At 48.1% G+C, this 15,559-nt stretch overlaps 2 protein-coding genes and 1 long non-coding RNA gene across 5 annotated transcripts in view; 1 reads left to right on the top strand and 2 right to left on the bottom strand.

Moving 5' to 3' along the window:
* Positions 1-311, bottom strand: part of PRC1 (protein regulator of cytokinesis 1) — a 38,378-nt gene extending 38,067 nt beyond the window's left edge. Inside the window, exon 1 of the mRNA XM_006152829.3 lies at positions 192-311. Coding sequence (XP_006152891.1) covers positions 192-202 — 11 coding nt within the window. The 5' untranslated portion in view covers positions 203-311. The remainder of the gene's footprint in view (positions 1-191) is intronic.
* Positions 312-1,119: 808 nt separating this feature from the next.
* LOC102500040 (uncharacterized) lies at positions 1,120-5,631 on the top strand. The gene is made up of 3 exons (XR_335210.2): positions 1,120-1,372; positions 4,206-4,277; positions 5,557-5,631. It is a non-coding gene; the product is annotated as an uncharacterized LOC102500040 (long non-coding RNA).
* The window catches only part of VPS33B (VPS33B late endosome and lysosome associated), a 23,541-nt gene continuing 12,860 nt past the window's right edge, over positions 4,879-15,559 (bottom strand). For 2 of the 3 annotated variants that reach the window (XM_006152818.3, XM_014589468.2), the window contains exons 9-23: positions 13,550-13,646; positions 13,252-13,329; positions 12,968-13,041; positions 12,263-12,349; positions 11,986-12,076; positions 11,447-11,521; positions 11,116-11,180; positions 10,937-10,991; positions 8,874-8,920; positions 7,922-8,054; positions 6,771-6,844; positions 6,245-6,346; positions 5,764-5,839; positions 5,541-5,657; positions 4,879-5,254 (exon numbers count right to left, since the gene is read on the bottom strand). In XM_006152818.3, the coding sequence (XP_006152880.1) occupies positions 5,175-5,254; positions 5,541-5,657; positions 5,764-5,839; positions 6,245-6,346; positions 6,771-6,844; positions 7,922-8,054; positions 8,874-8,920; positions 10,937-10,991; positions 11,116-11,180; positions 11,447-11,521; positions 11,986-12,076; positions 12,263-12,349; positions 12,968-13,041; positions 13,252-13,329; positions 13,550-13,646 (1,251 nt within the window). In that variant the 3' untranslated portion in view covers positions 4,879-5,174. The remainder of the gene's footprint in view (positions 5,255-5,540; positions 5,658-5,763; positions 5,840-6,244; positions 6,347-6,770; positions 6,845-7,921; positions 8,055-8,873; positions 8,921-10,936; positions 10,992-11,115; positions 11,181-11,446; positions 11,522-11,985; positions 12,077-12,262; positions 12,350-12,967; positions 13,042-13,251; positions 13,330-13,549; positions 13,647-15,559) is intronic. The other variant, XM_027773558.1, reaches the window with a different exon arrangement.

Raw genomic sequence — 15,559 nt, 5'->3', positions numbered from 1 at the left:
GCTTTCCGGCCCTACCCGACTGCCCGGGCCACAAGTCAGCCGCGGGCTGAGCCCCTGCCTCTTTCAGCGCGGGCTGACGACGTGACACCCCACAACCCGCCAAGGGCAGCCTCTCGGACCCCACACCGACCCCGCACCCGGGATGCGCCTCGCTCTCTCCCGCGTCTCTTCGACTCCCCGGCAACCCTCACCTTCTCCTCATGGCGGACGAGCCAAGCGGCCGGGCGTCCAGCCCCCTGACCTGCTCCACGCGAGTCCGAGCGCGGAAATCCCCAGCACACCTGCGAACTCGCTCCGCGACGCCGCTCCGCGAGCCGTTGGGCACCGCGGATTTTCAAACCAAGCCCCGAGGCAGAGCAGCCTCGCGATTGGTCTCCAGTCCCGTCGCTCCTCACGAAGTCCCGCCCTCATCCCCGCCCCGCCCCGCCAGCTGTGAATAGCACGTGGCTCGGGAAGTCCCGGCCCTCGGGCTGGGGGAGGGGCCAGGAGCTGGACGTGGGACACGCCGTGGGGGTGGAGCTGTGGTCACCGTCTGCGCGTGCGCTCGGCCACATCGCTAGGTAAAACGCTCCGCCCCAGCCAACTACGTCATCAGGGCCCGCCCCGCGTTGAGTTTTGGTTCGAAGTGTCCAGTAGCGGCTGCGTCCTTCGGCTGCCCAGCGGCGGGCGTCCTGCGGCTGCCGAAGCTGGACAAGGGATTAATAGGAGAGTTTAGCTCCTTAACTTTTTCCCTTCGTTCATCCAGGGCGAACCTAGGAACTAATCCTTGCCGAGAATTTCCCTCAGATGTAGGAAAAGGGGAGAGAAGGAACATTGAAGGCTCTTGGGCCTGGTACCTTTCCTAGCAATTTGTCCATTTAGTCTCAACAGGCCTCTTAAGGACTATCGCCGTTGTACAGAGTACTCATAAAGATTTGAGTGGCTTGCCCCAGTCACAGGATTGGTGAACAACTGGGATCGCCTGGGCGTGGTTTTCTCGCAAATGGCGAGTTTATGCAACTGTTACAAGAAAAGTTTAAAACTCATTATCTACATTGAAGTACATTTGTGTGCTCCATTTCTCACTGAACACATGCTACTATACAATCCCTTATATATATATTTTTAGTGACTCATGGTTATATACTAGCCTGGTGTGTAGATATCTCATAACTGATTCTGCTTTTTTAAGAGAGATTTTTTTGCTATAAGGCATGTGCTCCTCAAGAGACAGGTTTGTTCAGCTCTGTCTCCTCCCCAGGAGGCTGGAATACCTTCTCCATTCTCCTCGCAGGATCCTGGGCGGGCACCCATGCACACACACCCAGGGGCAAATTTCAAGACTCCAGGTCCAGGACACAGACCAGGGTCCAACATGGAGAAGTCCAGTGAAGTAAGCATTGCGCCATCTGTTGGTCCAAATTCTGCCTTTTTTAAAAAAATTAAGTTATTTTTATTATCATTTTAAAATTTGCTATAGGGAATACACACTCACCAGAGAGAGACAGAGAGAGAGGGAAAGTGAGTAAGCAAGCAGCCAGGCCTGGGACTGGAACAGAGGTGGGCCACGTGGAATTCCAACACCTGAACCACCACATCATCTGCTCACCCTAGGTCCCAATTGTTAAGATAATTCTGGGCTGAATATCTTCATATATAAATCTTCACAACTTCCAACATTTTCTTTCTTTTTCTTAATTATTTTTTTTTTATTCATTCATTCATTTATTTCTTAATTTGACCAAGAGAGACAGAGGGTGAGAGAGACAAAGGAAGTGAGAAAGCAAGCCACCAGATTCAGGACTCAAACCCTGGTCGGCCATGTGGGAGTGTCCAGCGCCTTAACCATCATGCCACCTGCTGGTCCCACAACTTCCAACATTTTCTTCCAGCTGATTCCTAGAAGTGGGAAGGTGGTTTGGTGGTTAAGACAGCTGGATTCCCACATGGCCGACCATGGTTCATCCTGGACCTGGCGGCTTGCATTCTCACTTTCCCTTTCTCTCACCCTCTCACTCTGGTCTTCTCTGGTCAAATTAAAATAAAGTTAAATAAAATAATTCTTTTAGGGACCAGGACTTGGCCTAATGGCTATTTTGCTGATCTCCCATGTAGTCAACTGCGGTTTGAGTCCTGGACCCGGTGGCTTAAACTTGCGCCAGCTGTGTTTGCATGCATGCCCAAGATCCTGAGAGCAGAATGGACGAGAAGGGATTGCTGTGTGGCCATCCCCACAGGGGGTGATTTCTCGCTTTCTGACTCTTTGTCTCTCTCTGGTGAGCGCACACGTCCTATCAAAAAAATCTCTCCAAAAAAAAAATAATTCTTTTTAAAAAGTATAATTACTGAACATTCCCCTTCCTAGAGATGTTTTATTTATTTGCCCTCCCCACCAAGCCCCACTAGAAGGGTATCCTTTTTGTTAACCTCAGCAGTGCTGACTACTAACATACCTTTAAACACTTGTTTCATAGGTAAAAAATGAAATTTCCTTGTTTGACACTTGTTTGATTATAACTGACACAGTATTTTTTAGGGTGTTTAATAGCCAACTATAACTTCTATAAATTCCCTTCATAAGCTTTTTCCCTAAAGGTAAAGGATCTTGCTTGTTTTGTTGTCAGAGCATATTTTTCTTAACTTTCAGATAACCTTTTATTTGTGCTTTCAAAGTCCTTTAACTTCCTAGCATGCCAAACATTCATACCGCTAATATAACAGAACACAGGGACCACTTTTTAGATTTGCTTGCACTCTGTTGATTAACCTCAAAGGAGACTTTTTCAGAAAGGTTCAAAAATTTGTGCTTTTGGGACCAGCAGTTAGCATAATGGCTATGTTACTGGACTCCCACGTAGTTGACCGCAGTTCGAGTCCCAGACCCGGTCGGTGACTTAAACTCATGCAAGGCACGGGTGCGTGCGTGCCCAAGATCCCGAGAGAAAGGAGGAGAAGGGACTGCGGCGTGCCCATCCCCCCTGGGGGGTGATTTCTCGCTTTCTGTCTTTCTGGCGAGCACACGTGCCTGATGGCATAAACCTCTCCAAAAAAAATTAATTTGTGCTTTTCAGATACATTCCCAGAGCCAGGAGAATTTAACTACCATGTTTTTTTATACCATAGTTTTGAAACAATCCATCATTGAACATTGCAAAGATAACAGACCCAGCATGGAAAACACTATGTAATGCAACCTTTTTATGGTGTCATATTATATTTTTACTAGACGGTATCCTTCTAGAATGCAAGTGCAATGTATTGCCACAGTTTACTTGGTCATAGAATCATTTTCTTGACACATAGTTTTTTATTTTAATGAGAGTGTTTTTATTTTATTTTATTTATTTATTTATTTATTTATTTTGAGAGGTTTTTCACTATAGGGCGCGTGCGCTCGCCAGACAGACAGAGAGAGACAGAGAGACAGAAAGCAAGAAATCACCCCCCAGAGGGGATGGCCACGCCGCAATCCCTTTTCCTCCATTCTCCTCTCGGGACCTTGGGCACGCACGCACACGCACCCGGCGTAGGTTTTAAGTCACTGGGTCCGGGACGCGAACCGTGGTTGACTACGTGGGAATCCAGCGACATAGCCATTACGCTAACTGCTGGTTCCCAATAAGAGTATTGTTTTAGAGAGATTTTTTGCTATAGGGCACATGCACTCACTGGAGAGACAGAGACAAAGAGAAAGCAAGAAATCACCCCTCAGGGGGATGGCCATGCCATAATCCCTTCTCCATTTTCCTCTCAGGATTTTGAGCACGCATGCACATCACCCAGTGTCTTTTAAGCTGCCAGATTTGAGACTCGAACCATAGTCGACTACATGAGAACCCAATATAACCATTACACCATCTGCTGATCCCAAAGAGAGATTTTTTTTTAAACAGTGCCTTGCCATGTCATGCTCCTCCTGCCCCAGCCTCCTAGTTAGCTAGGACTACAGGTACACCACTATACACCACCATGCACAGCCACCAGGCAGGGCACCCTCTGATTTACATCATTGGGGCTGGGCCAGACACATATTCCATTTGCCCACTAACAGCTCTATCACAGTGTCTTCTTGCACAGGAGATTGACACAGCACTCGAATTTCTAGCTAGGTACTTGAGGCATTCCTTGTCCTTGCCCTATGTTCTGAAAAAGCATTATCATTCTTTGGTGGAAAGAACATTCTGATGACCAGTAACTCAATGTTTGACTTTCTTTCCTTCTTTCAGTAAGTGGCAGTCCTGTGGAGTGAGAAACAGAAAAGAAGAGCAACTGGAAGGGACAGTCTTGCAAAAACACAGGTAAGTGGGGCCAGCAGGTGATGTGGGGGTTAAGGAGCTGGATCGCACACAGTGAGTCCGGGACCTGGTGACAGGCATGTGTGTGTGTGTGTGTGCGCCCAAAATCCCGAGAGGAGAATGGAGGAAAAGGGATTATGGTGTGGCCATCCCTCCTTCCACGGTAGGAGGTTGATTTCTCACTTTCCCTTCCTCTGTCTCTCTCCAGCAAGTGCACGCACCCTATGGCAAAAATTTAGCAACAAAACAAAAAATGCACACAAGATACATTAAAGACTTGCTGTGGGGATAGTGAGGACAGAGTGAATTACAGGCATGTAGAAATAAGAATAGGGGCTACCCATGACTTGGTGGCTAAGGTGGCTGTATCCCACGAGGCTGACTGTGTGGTTCAAGTCCTGGACCCTGTGGCTTTAGAAACATGCCAGGCATGTATGGGTGCATGCCCAAGTCGTGAAAGGAGGGATAAGTGGAGAAGGGATTGCTGCAATGACCAGGCTCTGTGGGAGGTGCTTTCTCACTTTTTCTCTCTCTCCAGCAAGCACACATGCCCTCTGGCAAAAAGAAAAAAGAATAGATGTGCACGTCCAAAACGACTAACATATTACATTTCCGCATAGAGGTTTTATTTACAATGATGCTCAAACAGGGTAATCAAGGACTTCTCTTTCTCCTCATACCTTAGCAGCATGGACTGTACTTCATAAACAGAAAAGAGAACTGTTCTGGGCGCGGAGGTGAACTCTCTCCTCAGAAATGTTCTCTAAATTCTAAGTTCCAAGCTCCCAGGCTTCTCACAGGGCAGTCAGTGGACACTTTATGATGAGTAGCTGGCTGCCAATGCCTGTGTCCCACTGGGGACTGTGTCCAGAGAAGACGTCAACACTGGCTGGGAAAGTTTCATGCTTTCACCTCACTCATGGCCTCCATCAGGCGAGCACTGTTGGTGACTGCTGTTGTCAGAAAAATGAACCTGTACCCTAAGGAGGAAAAGCCGCAGCAGAGGTAACCAGGGGCAGACCTCAGACCCCGACAGTAATCATATCAAGCTCCTCCAGCACCACAGGCCCCTCTGGGTCAGAGCACCAGTTTACAGACACAGTGTCGGCCACCACATCTTCCTAAGCCTGGCCAAACTGGGCTCCCTACGATGACGGCACACAGCAAGGGTATGACGAGTGGGCCCAGCAACCAGAAGAGCCTTGCTGTACAGGCTTCACCCCCCAGGTCCCATGCAGGGCTGTTCTCACCTTTCTGTTTTCTTACCTTTCTCTCTGCCCAGGAATCGAAGCGCTGAGATCTCAGAGAAGGTACAACCACCCAAGAATACCACCAAGATGAGGCGCAGGGACTCGCTGGAAGCCTTGTCTTCCTTGGTCATGTCTGTGAGGATTGGACCAAACTCAACACCTCCCTGACATGCTAGCTCTGGGTGAAGCATCCAGCCCACCTCTCACTGTCACCCTACCCACTAGTCAACACCTTGTACCTGTGAAAGCAAACTCACTGCAGTTGAGCAGCCGTACCACCTCATCCAGGCCCTGCCAGCTCCGCCGCTCCAGCACCTGGGAAGATGTAGGCACCACTTTCAAGTCTACAGACAGTACCAGGCTTAGGAAATGTAGGGCTCAGCAGCAGGTTGTGTACCAGCTCTTGCTAGTTACACGAAGAGTAAGAGGTCGGGATATGGGCCTGATGGTGGCTCAACCATAATACGTACACTCTGCAAGGCTGGCCAACCTGGGAAGGTTCTGAATTTGCATTCAGAGATCTCCCTGAGGACACCGGGCACACATGTCTACGATTTTGGGGTGGGTCGCAGCATCAGGACCCCGTTGAGGGTGCTGTCTCTCTCTCTCTCTTACTTACGGAAATAACAGATTAACTTCTTTAAAAGTTGGGATAGGCCAGGAACTAAGAGAAAACAGAGAGTGAAATGTGAATGGGGCGCAAGAATGACTTGGTCTCACCTGCTCGATGATTCGGCAGCTCAGGGGCACATAAGCACCACTGAAGACATAAGCCATGTCCCGGGGCACTTTCAGATCATATTCGCCATCCACACGTGGGATCTAGAGGGCAGAGGTACTATTTAGGCAAGAGACAGCTCAGCTCTCTGATCCTTTCAAGAATTAAATAAAAGTGACATATCCCAAAAAACAGTTATTTCAACTTATTTCAGCAATAGCTCTGGGGGAAAAAAAAAAAAAGACCATAATGGAAGATGACAGCTTCTGAGAAGGGTTTGCCTTTCCTGGCCCCGCAGTGGCAGGGGACCCGAGTACTTGCCATGTTCTCTGGCACTGGCAGAGGCTTGTTACATATTCATTGAGTGAGTATTTGTGTCTTGTCTCATTATTAAACTAAAATCATGCTATGAGGCTACCAAACAAAAGGATCTTTGTAAAGATAAAACAACGGAAAGGATTTTGTGGATTCAAAGTTCTCCACAAAGGACTGAACCCATGCCTCCCCAAGCAGCCCTGTTCCACATACCAAATTTAGCTTTTTACTGATGGCACGAAAATTGCTCCTCTTGGCCAGAGAACTGAAGGCATCAGTAATCTTCCCTGGGGAAGAAATCTGTGCTAGATTTCATCTAAGGCCTACAGGTTTGTGACACGGACGTAGGTGACAATATTCAAGAAATGACAGGACCAAGCATATCTGAAGACCCCCTTGAAGCCATTCACCCACAGTCCCGTAGAACTGATCAAGCTACCACGCTTGTCCCCACCCACAGCCTTCCTCGCCCTACAGGGAACCAGCTAACTACGAAATGCAATCTATAAGGTGACCCTAGTTTATTGGTTGAGTATATAGGCTTTGTACTCCAAAGGACCAGACTCACTAATTAAGGGACCTTTGGAAAATCTTTTTATAATTGCCAGAGAAATAATGAAGAAGAGGGGAAAAGGAAAAAGCACCCTCCAATGGCATATGGTCAGGCCACAATCCCTTCTCCGTCTTCCATTTTTCCATCCTGTTGGAATTTTGGGCACACACACACATGTGCCCAGCAAGTTTTTCAAGCCACCATGATTTAAACCATGGTCAGCCATGTGGGAACCAGTTCCCTTAACCATTAGACTGCAGGGCTAGCCTGACACTAAATTTCTCTAAGCCCCTGTTTCTTCACCTGTAAGATAAGGGCCAGCAGGAGGCATGGTGGTTAAGGCACTGGACTCCCAAATAGCCAACCATGGTTTGAGTCCCAGACCTAGCGACTTGAAAATCATGCTGAGCACACGTGCGTGTGTGTCCGAAATCCCAAGAGGACAAGAGAGGAGAAAGGATTTTGGTGTGGCCATTCCCCTTGGGACAGGAGAGTATGATTTCTCACCCCTCTTGCCTTCTCTCTGTCTCTCTAGTGAAAGCACACATCTATGGCAAAAAACCCTCCAAAAAATTTTTTTTTAAAAATGTACCTTATAGAGTCTTTAGTGTACATTAAATGAGAAACTGGAAATAAAGGGCTTAGCATGTGCTAAGTGTTCAATACGTGGGAACTACTTATTGGAGCAATGACAGTGATAGTATGGAATCACATCCTCCTCCTCCTCAAGTACGTTGTCTCTCCCACCCAGGGTGCCTATGGGGGAAAGAGGGAACAACTGGGGGTGGGGTCAACTGCACTCCCAGCTTACCTGCAGCCTTGTCAGTCACCAGCTTGCTCACTTTACTCTCCACTGCTGTGAGGGCATCCCCTGGGGCCTGCTCCGTCAGAAGCCCGGCTCGTCGCAGATTGGAGAAGGTCAGCAGGTGCTCGGGACCATAGCTCTGAAGAGAATGCAACTCAGCTATTTGTGGCGGAGCCTCCACCCAGGGTCTAGCACTGCTAGGTGATACAGAGGTGGGGACGAGAAGGCCCGTGCAGTCTCTGCTCTGCTGAGCTCACACCTTGTCACAGCGGCAACAGCCAGACACGAAGCAAAGAAAGTTAAAAGGCAGAGCATGCAACTATCACAGTACAGAGAAAGCTGAGGTGGCGGGATGGCTTCTCGGATGGCTCACAGATGGTATAAGACTTGACAAAGACTGGAAAGGATAGCTGACCCAGTAAGGGAGATTCCAGGAGAAAGCACACATTGCAGGGCCCGACAGCCAACTGTTTCAATCCTCTCAGCTCTCGGCGCCCCCATAAGAGGATGTGGACTGAAACATGGGCAGTGGGCAGAGAAGTGTACTAGGAGGTGACTGTCCCTAGTGCTGGAATAGTTAAGAGAGGGAGTCTATGGGACCAGAAGGTGGTGTGGTGGTGAAGGTGGCTGGATTCCCACATGATCAACCACAGTTTGAGTCCTGGACCCATGGCTTGAAATTCACAACAGGCACATGTCCGGGCATGGCCACCCCAAATCCCAAGAGGAGAATGGAGAAGGGACTGTGGCATGGTCATTGCCCTGGGGGCGATTTCTGACTTTCCCTCACTCTGGTAAGCACATGTGCCCTGTGGCAAAGAAAAAAACAAAAGAGGGAATCTAGAATGGAAACAAGATGGTGATGGAAAAAGAGACCATTTCTTCTTTTATCTCTTTCAAAAATCCCCATGACTGTCCTGGACTAAGTTCCCTCAGAAATATACCTTCCAAGACTTACCTGCAGATACTGTGTTTTCAGAGATCGGTAATCCTTGGGAATCAAACCTGAAGGGAAGGAAAATAAGACAGAAGTATGAGAAAGAGGCTGGCTGAGGTGCCCTGAAATGTACAGCCAAACCCACCAAAGAACCACTACCTCCATGAGGAGGAAGGATCTGGTAAACGCCATTAACCTGGCATAGCCCACAGTTGATTCTAAACTGACTTTGACAGTTAGGCTTGCCTGTTGAAAGATAAAGCCAGAGTCTGAGGGCTCCAGGGGAACTGGGTGCTGCAGAGGGTGTGGCAGGAAGAACAACTTCTTATGCATTTATTTCTGGCTAAGGGGCAGTTTTTTGGAACTGCTTTATCGGTACTGAAAAATAGGAAGTGTTAAAATGAGTTCAAAAGTGTGGTCTTAAGTGCTTTTCTTCATAGAAGGAAAAATGGGCTTCCAACTATTGGGTTGTCGAAAAAGTCAAGTGCATTTTTGCATAGAAAAAACACATCATGACTTCCTCAACAACTCAATATAATAAAGAAGGCTTAGAACAGGCAAAATATTTCTTCAGTAGAAAGCAACCTTAAAGAATATTCACCACGCCAACCATGGCCTGGTGGTTAAGACAACTGGATCCCACATGGCCAACCACATGGTTTGAGCCCCAACCTGGTGGCTTGAAAAAAATTTGGGGATGCATGCGTGTGCACACCCAAAAATCCTAAAAGGAGGGAAAACTGGAGAAGAGACTGCAGTGGGACCATCCCCCATGGAGAATGCTTTCTCTTTTTCCTCTCACTCTGTGTCTCTCTCCAATGAGTACATACACCCTCTGGGAAATTAAAAAAAGAAGGGGCCGGGACCAGCAGATGGCATAATGGCGATGCTACTGGACTCCCATGTAATTGACTATGGTTCGAGTCCCAGACTCAGTGGCTTAAACTCACGTTGGGTGTGTGTGCATGCGTGCCCAAGATCCCAAGAGGAAAATGGAGAAGGGATTGAGGCATGGCCATCTCCCCTGGGGGCGGCGATTTCTTGCTTTCTGTCTCTCTCTGTCTTTCTGGCAAGCGCACACTCCCTATAGCAAGAACCTCTCCAAAAAGAAAAAAATTTAATAAAATAAAATTTAAAAAGGGGCCAGCAGGTGGCATGGAGGTTAAGGCACTGGATCGCACATAGCTAACTATGCAGTTCAAGTCCCAGACCCGGCAGTTTGAAAATCATGCTGGACATCTGTGTGTGCATGTTCAAAATCCTGAGAAGAGACTGGAAGAGAAGGGATTGTGACAAGACCATCCCCTCTGAGGTGGTGCTTTCTCACTTTCCCTTTCTTTCTGTCTCTCTCTGATAAGAACAACACTCTACAGCAACAATTTAAAAAAAATTTTTTTTTAAAGGCAAAAACGAAAATTAAAAAAAGAATAGTCACCAACTGGAAGACTTCCATAGTAAAGCAAGTTGCTTTAAAAGGTTGCAGAATTTGGCTTTTTAGAAATGTTCATGAAAGTAGTTGGCAGTTCCTCTCTCCTGGAACATATCATCATGAAACCTTACTGAAAATAGGAGGTGGGGCAGGCTGGTGGCATGGTGGTTAAGGGCGCTGGACTCCCACATGGCTGTCCGCGGTTCGAGTCCTGGACCTGACGGCTTGCCTTCTCACTTCCTCTCTCTTGCTCTTTCTCTCTGGCTCTGTCCCTCTCTTGTCAAATTAAAATAAAATGAATAAAGTTAAATAAAATAATCCTTTAAAAGAAAAGAAGAAGAAATGAAGATAGGAGGTCACACGGAATGATGAGAAATGGCTCTCAGCTCCATACCTCTGCAGTCCCAAGAATGATAGGCACTACACTGGGGAGGCCTGGATGTGATCCTGCTTAGAGCCGGGACAACAAATTACCCTATGACCTGGTTTTGTTCACCCAGAACAAAAATGGCTTTAGTTTACAGGACAAGGAGCCCACAAAATCGGAAACATGCTGTGTGCTGAGATACTGGTCTCTTTCTTTCCAAAGCCTGTCTTCCATCCCTAAGCCATGTTTCTCATGCTGGCTCGCTCACGTTTGGTCTTTGGGGCTCACCGTTCTCAGTAATGGACAAGAGGCACATGAGGCGAAGGCTCTCTATAGGTGATACCTGCATGGGAAGATGCGTCTAAGAGCTGTGAAGTTTCACCAGGCAGGTTCTTCTCTTCTGCCACTTGAGGCCAGCCCCACCTCTAAACACCAACCCAGCCTTGCAGACACGACTCCATGCTCACCTGCCGATCTATGTGTTCTTCAATGTAGCTGGTGCTCTCCCGGATGTTGAACCCCTCCAGCAGTGCTGCGAGTAATCAGAGGAGAGCCTCTGACGGGTCGGTTCAGCCGCTGCCATCTATGCTAACAGGTGTCTATCTCCCCGTCTCCTTCTCCATCCCTGGGGTGGGTTAAGGACACCCCCCTCCCCCACCAAGGACTTGCAGCAGGAACCAGCATTCCACATAGCCCTGCCAACTGGATGAGCCTGAGAGCATCTTTTAGGGGAAGGAGAGGGCTGGGAGCCAGGGCAGAGAAGCGGGCTCAGGAGAAGCACAGGGCTGCTGCGGGTACCATGCTCAGTCTTGATCAGCTCCTGGAAGTCCTGCTTGGTTTTCTTCTTCATGATGGACTCACAGGCCCCAATATCTGCAGGCAGGACAAAAAGGGAGCTAATGTAATCGTTGTTCCAGAAGAATGTACCTTTGTCTTCCAGAAGAATAAAACCCTAACTAATTAACTGCTTGTTTGCTATAGGGCAAGTATGCTTGTTGGAAACAGAAAAGGAAAAGGAAAGTGAGAAATCACCCCCTAGCAGGGATGGCCATGCTGAATCCCTTCTCCTCTCAGGATTTTGGGCACACATGCACATGCACCTGGTGTGATTTTTAAGGTCCAGGATTTGAACCATGGACTCAGTCACGTGGGACCCAGCGCCTTAATCTCCACACCAACTGCTGATCCTAATCTTAAATCTTCCCACTTCAGACCACACAGAACCATTATTCACCAGGGATATTCAAATGGGGACCTCCTCTTGGTGACAATGATCTGTGGCATCCCCAGGAGGGATGCAGAGTCACCTCCCCTCATGCTCTTGAGCAGAAACCTACGGAGACTCAACAGGCGGTGCTCCTGTTTCAGTCCCTTGAGCTCCTGGGACACAAAGTTCTTCATCTGCTTGATGTCCATGCCTCGCCGGCGCTGTGGGGAAGCCCCTGTAAGGCCAACCTCCCCAGCCTCAGCCGTGAGAAACCACTGCCCTCCCTCAGCTGCCACCCTCCATGAGAAAAGACAGAGGACCCATCTTAGTGTTAGAAGAGAAATCAAAGGGAGCAGCCTTGGGAAGCCACTGAGGAAGGGAAACTGGTCCAGAGCTCAGAGCCTCACATCGTACTGGGCCTGCAAGTTCCGAGCCTTCTGGCTCAAGAAGCCAAAGACGTTGGAGAAGTGCTCATTACGAATCTCATTAAACACCTATGAAAGGAAAAAGATGGGAATGACTTACCAAGATGGGAATGACTTTAAAAAAAAAAAAAAAAGATGGGAATGACTTAATCACAGTTCAACCCTGACTTGTCCCTTCCTGCCTCATCAGTACAGGAAGCGCACTCGGCTGTTCTAGCAGAAGTGCAGAGAAAGCTGAGCAGTATCAGTAAGTTAATGCCCAGTTCTTACTATGTGTGGCGGGGTATGCTCTAAACAGGTGGGAAACCTCTCCTGTTTTTTTTTTTTTTGAGTTTTTTTTTTTTTTTGCTACAGGGCGTGTGCACTCGCCAGACAGACAGAGACAGAGAGACAGAAAGCAAGAAATTACCCCCCAGGGGGATGGCCACGCCGCAATCCCTTCTTCTCCATTCTCCTCTCAGAATCTTGGGCACACACGCACATGCGCCTGGCGTGAGTTTTAAGCCACCGGGTCCGGGACGCAAACCGCGGTCAGCTATATGGGAGTCCAGCGACATAGCTATTACGCTAACTGCTGGTCCCAGGAAACCTCTCCTGTGAACTCAGCCTCCACCGCCATAGCTGGGACCCACAGTCTGGTGCAAGCAATGGCTCTGGTAAATCCATTGCAAGTGCCCATGCCCTCACCTTGTCCTCTGCGTTGAGCAGCACCTTCAGGCTCTTGTCCGAGGACGTGACTTCTGGGCCAAAGTCAACACTCCCTTTGAGAGCAGAGAGAGTAGTTATTAGCCTCTCCAAAGAGGTCCTCTCCCACCCTTTCCTAAACTGCAGAAATCGTCTCCCAAACTACTTGGTAGCCAGCCGTTCACTCAGAGTCTGGGTCTCTCCACTAGCCTGGCCCCACTGTGAGGGGCACCAGAGGCTGATGCCCACTTCCATCTCACCAAGGTGCAGGGGACCACAGCACTTACCACACTTGATGCGGAAGGTGTCGTCTACCAGGCCCTCATAAACCACTTGGGAGCAGAGCGCCGTCACAAAGTCCATGTCTGAAACCAAGATCCCTGACCATGAAAACTCCTGGCCCCAGCCTTCTGCCCAGGGTGCTCGTTACCAACTCAAGTACTGCCCACAGGGCCTCGGCATGCACGTTCCTGATCCACACTGCGGTTCACAGCCGATCTTCAGGACTCTAACTTTGCTAACACACTTTCCACATCCCCATGTTTCTAGGGTCCAAAAACAAGAGGAATGAGGGGCAACATGTACCTCTGTCCAGGAGAAAAATATGTCCAATCTCTGGCCTTCGGCCCTTGGTTTCACCATCCTCCTCCTCCTCCAGTTTCCTCCACAATTCATATGACATCTGCCAGGGCCCAAGACATCCTCAATATTGCATACAGATCCCTCTTGCAGTCCCACTCCCACAGAACCCAACCACTTTTTTTTTTTTTTTTTTTTGAGAGATTTTCACTGTAGGGCGCGTGCGCTCGCCAGACAGACAGAGAGAGACATAGAGACAGAAAGCGAGAAATCACCCCCCAGGGGGGATGGTCACGCCGCAATCCCTTCTCCTCCATTCTCCTCTCGGGATCATGGGCATGCACGCACACGCGCCCGGCGTGAGTTTTAAGCCACCGGGTCCGGTACACGAACCGCGGTCGACTACGTGGGAATCCAGCGACATAGCCATTACGCTAACTGCTGGTTCCCAGAACCCAACACCTTTGAGGTGCCACTTCTCTTTACCCTCAAGGGAGTTAACTAATTCTGAACAACATAAACTGGTCTATTCCCATCTATACCTATCCCTTCCTCGCCCTCCCCATATCCGTGAACAAAGAGTGCTAATCTGCCTCAAAGATAAAAAGAGATTTAGGAATGCTACCCAGGAGGCCCTGGCTCTTGCCTTTCTTTCTTTCTTTTTTTTAAAGATTTATTTAATGGGGCTGGCAGGTGGCATGGTGGTTAAGGGCACTGGACTCCCACATGCCAACCATGGTTCAAGTCCTGGACTTGGTGGCTTACTTTCTCTCTTTCTCCCTCTGTCTTACAAAACTGGTAAATGATAATAATAATAATAATAAATAAAGTTAAATAAAATAATTTTTTAAAAAATATTTAATTTATCATTATTAGTATTATTTTAATTTAATGAGAGAGGAAAAGTGAGAAGGCAAGTCACCAGGCCCAGGACTCCCAACTGCCGTCAGCCATGTGAGAATCTGGTGTCTTAGCCCTCACTCCACCTGCTGGCCTTCTGATTCTTGCCTGTTTGATATTACTCAAGTTCTCCTCTCTGAGAAATTATTCTGGAACTGTAAAGGGGATAAAGAATACATTTCTGAGACCAGCAGATGGAGTAATGGTTGCATCACTGGACTCGCACATAGTCGACCATGGTTTGAGTCCCGGACCTGGTGGCTTAAAACACACTGGGCACGTGTGTGTGCATACTCAAAATCCAAAGAAGAAAACGGAGGAGAAGGAATTGCAGCGTGGCCATCCACCCTGGGGGGTGATTTCTTACTTTCTGTCTCGGTCTCTGGCGAGCGCACATGTCTTATAGCAAAAAAACCTCTCTAAAAAAAAATTAATAAGGGACTAGCAGTTGACGTAATGGCTATGTCGCTGGACTCCCATGTAGTTGACTGCATTTTGAGTCCCAGACCCAGTGGCTTAAACTCATACCAGGCACGTGTGTGTGCGTGCTCAAAATCCCCAGAGAAGAATGGAGGAGAAAGGGATTGCAGTGTGGTCATCCCCCCGGGAGGTGATTTCTCGCTTTCTGTATCTCTGTCTCTATTTTTCTTTCTGGCAAGCACACACGCCCTATAGCCAAAACCTCTCCCCTGCAAAAAATAAATAAATAAGAACAACAACAATAATAATGAAAGAAAACACCTCATCTGGGACCAGTAGGTGGCACGGTGGTTAAGGTACTGGACTCCCACATGGCCAACTGTGGTTTGAGTCCCAGACCTGGTGGATTACTTTCTCACTTTTTCTCTCTCTCTCTGGTAAATACACATGTCCTAGACCAAATTTAAAATAACAATATTGTGTTGTCAGAAAAGTCATGACATATTTTCTAGGTTTTTTGATGCAAAAATGCATCATGACTTATCCGAGACCCCAATAATAAATAAAAGTTTAAAAATAAATAATTCTTTTTTTTTTTTGGAGAGCTTTTCACGATAGGGCGCGTGCGCTCGCCAGACAGACAGAGAGAGACAGAAAGTGAGAAATCACCCCCCGGGGGGATGGCCACGCCGCAAT

This window comes from Tupaia chinensis, unplaced genomic scaffold, assembly GCF_000334495.1.
Source record: "Tupaia chinensis unplaced genomic scaffold, TupChi_1.0 Scaffold000359_1, whole genome shotgun sequence".
NCBI lineage: Eukaryota > Metazoa > Chordata > Mammalia > Scandentia > Tupaiidae > Tupaia > Tupaia belangeri.
The sequence above is the reverse complement of the archived record's forward strand: the minus strand, read 5'-3'. Positions and strand labels throughout refer to the sequence as shown.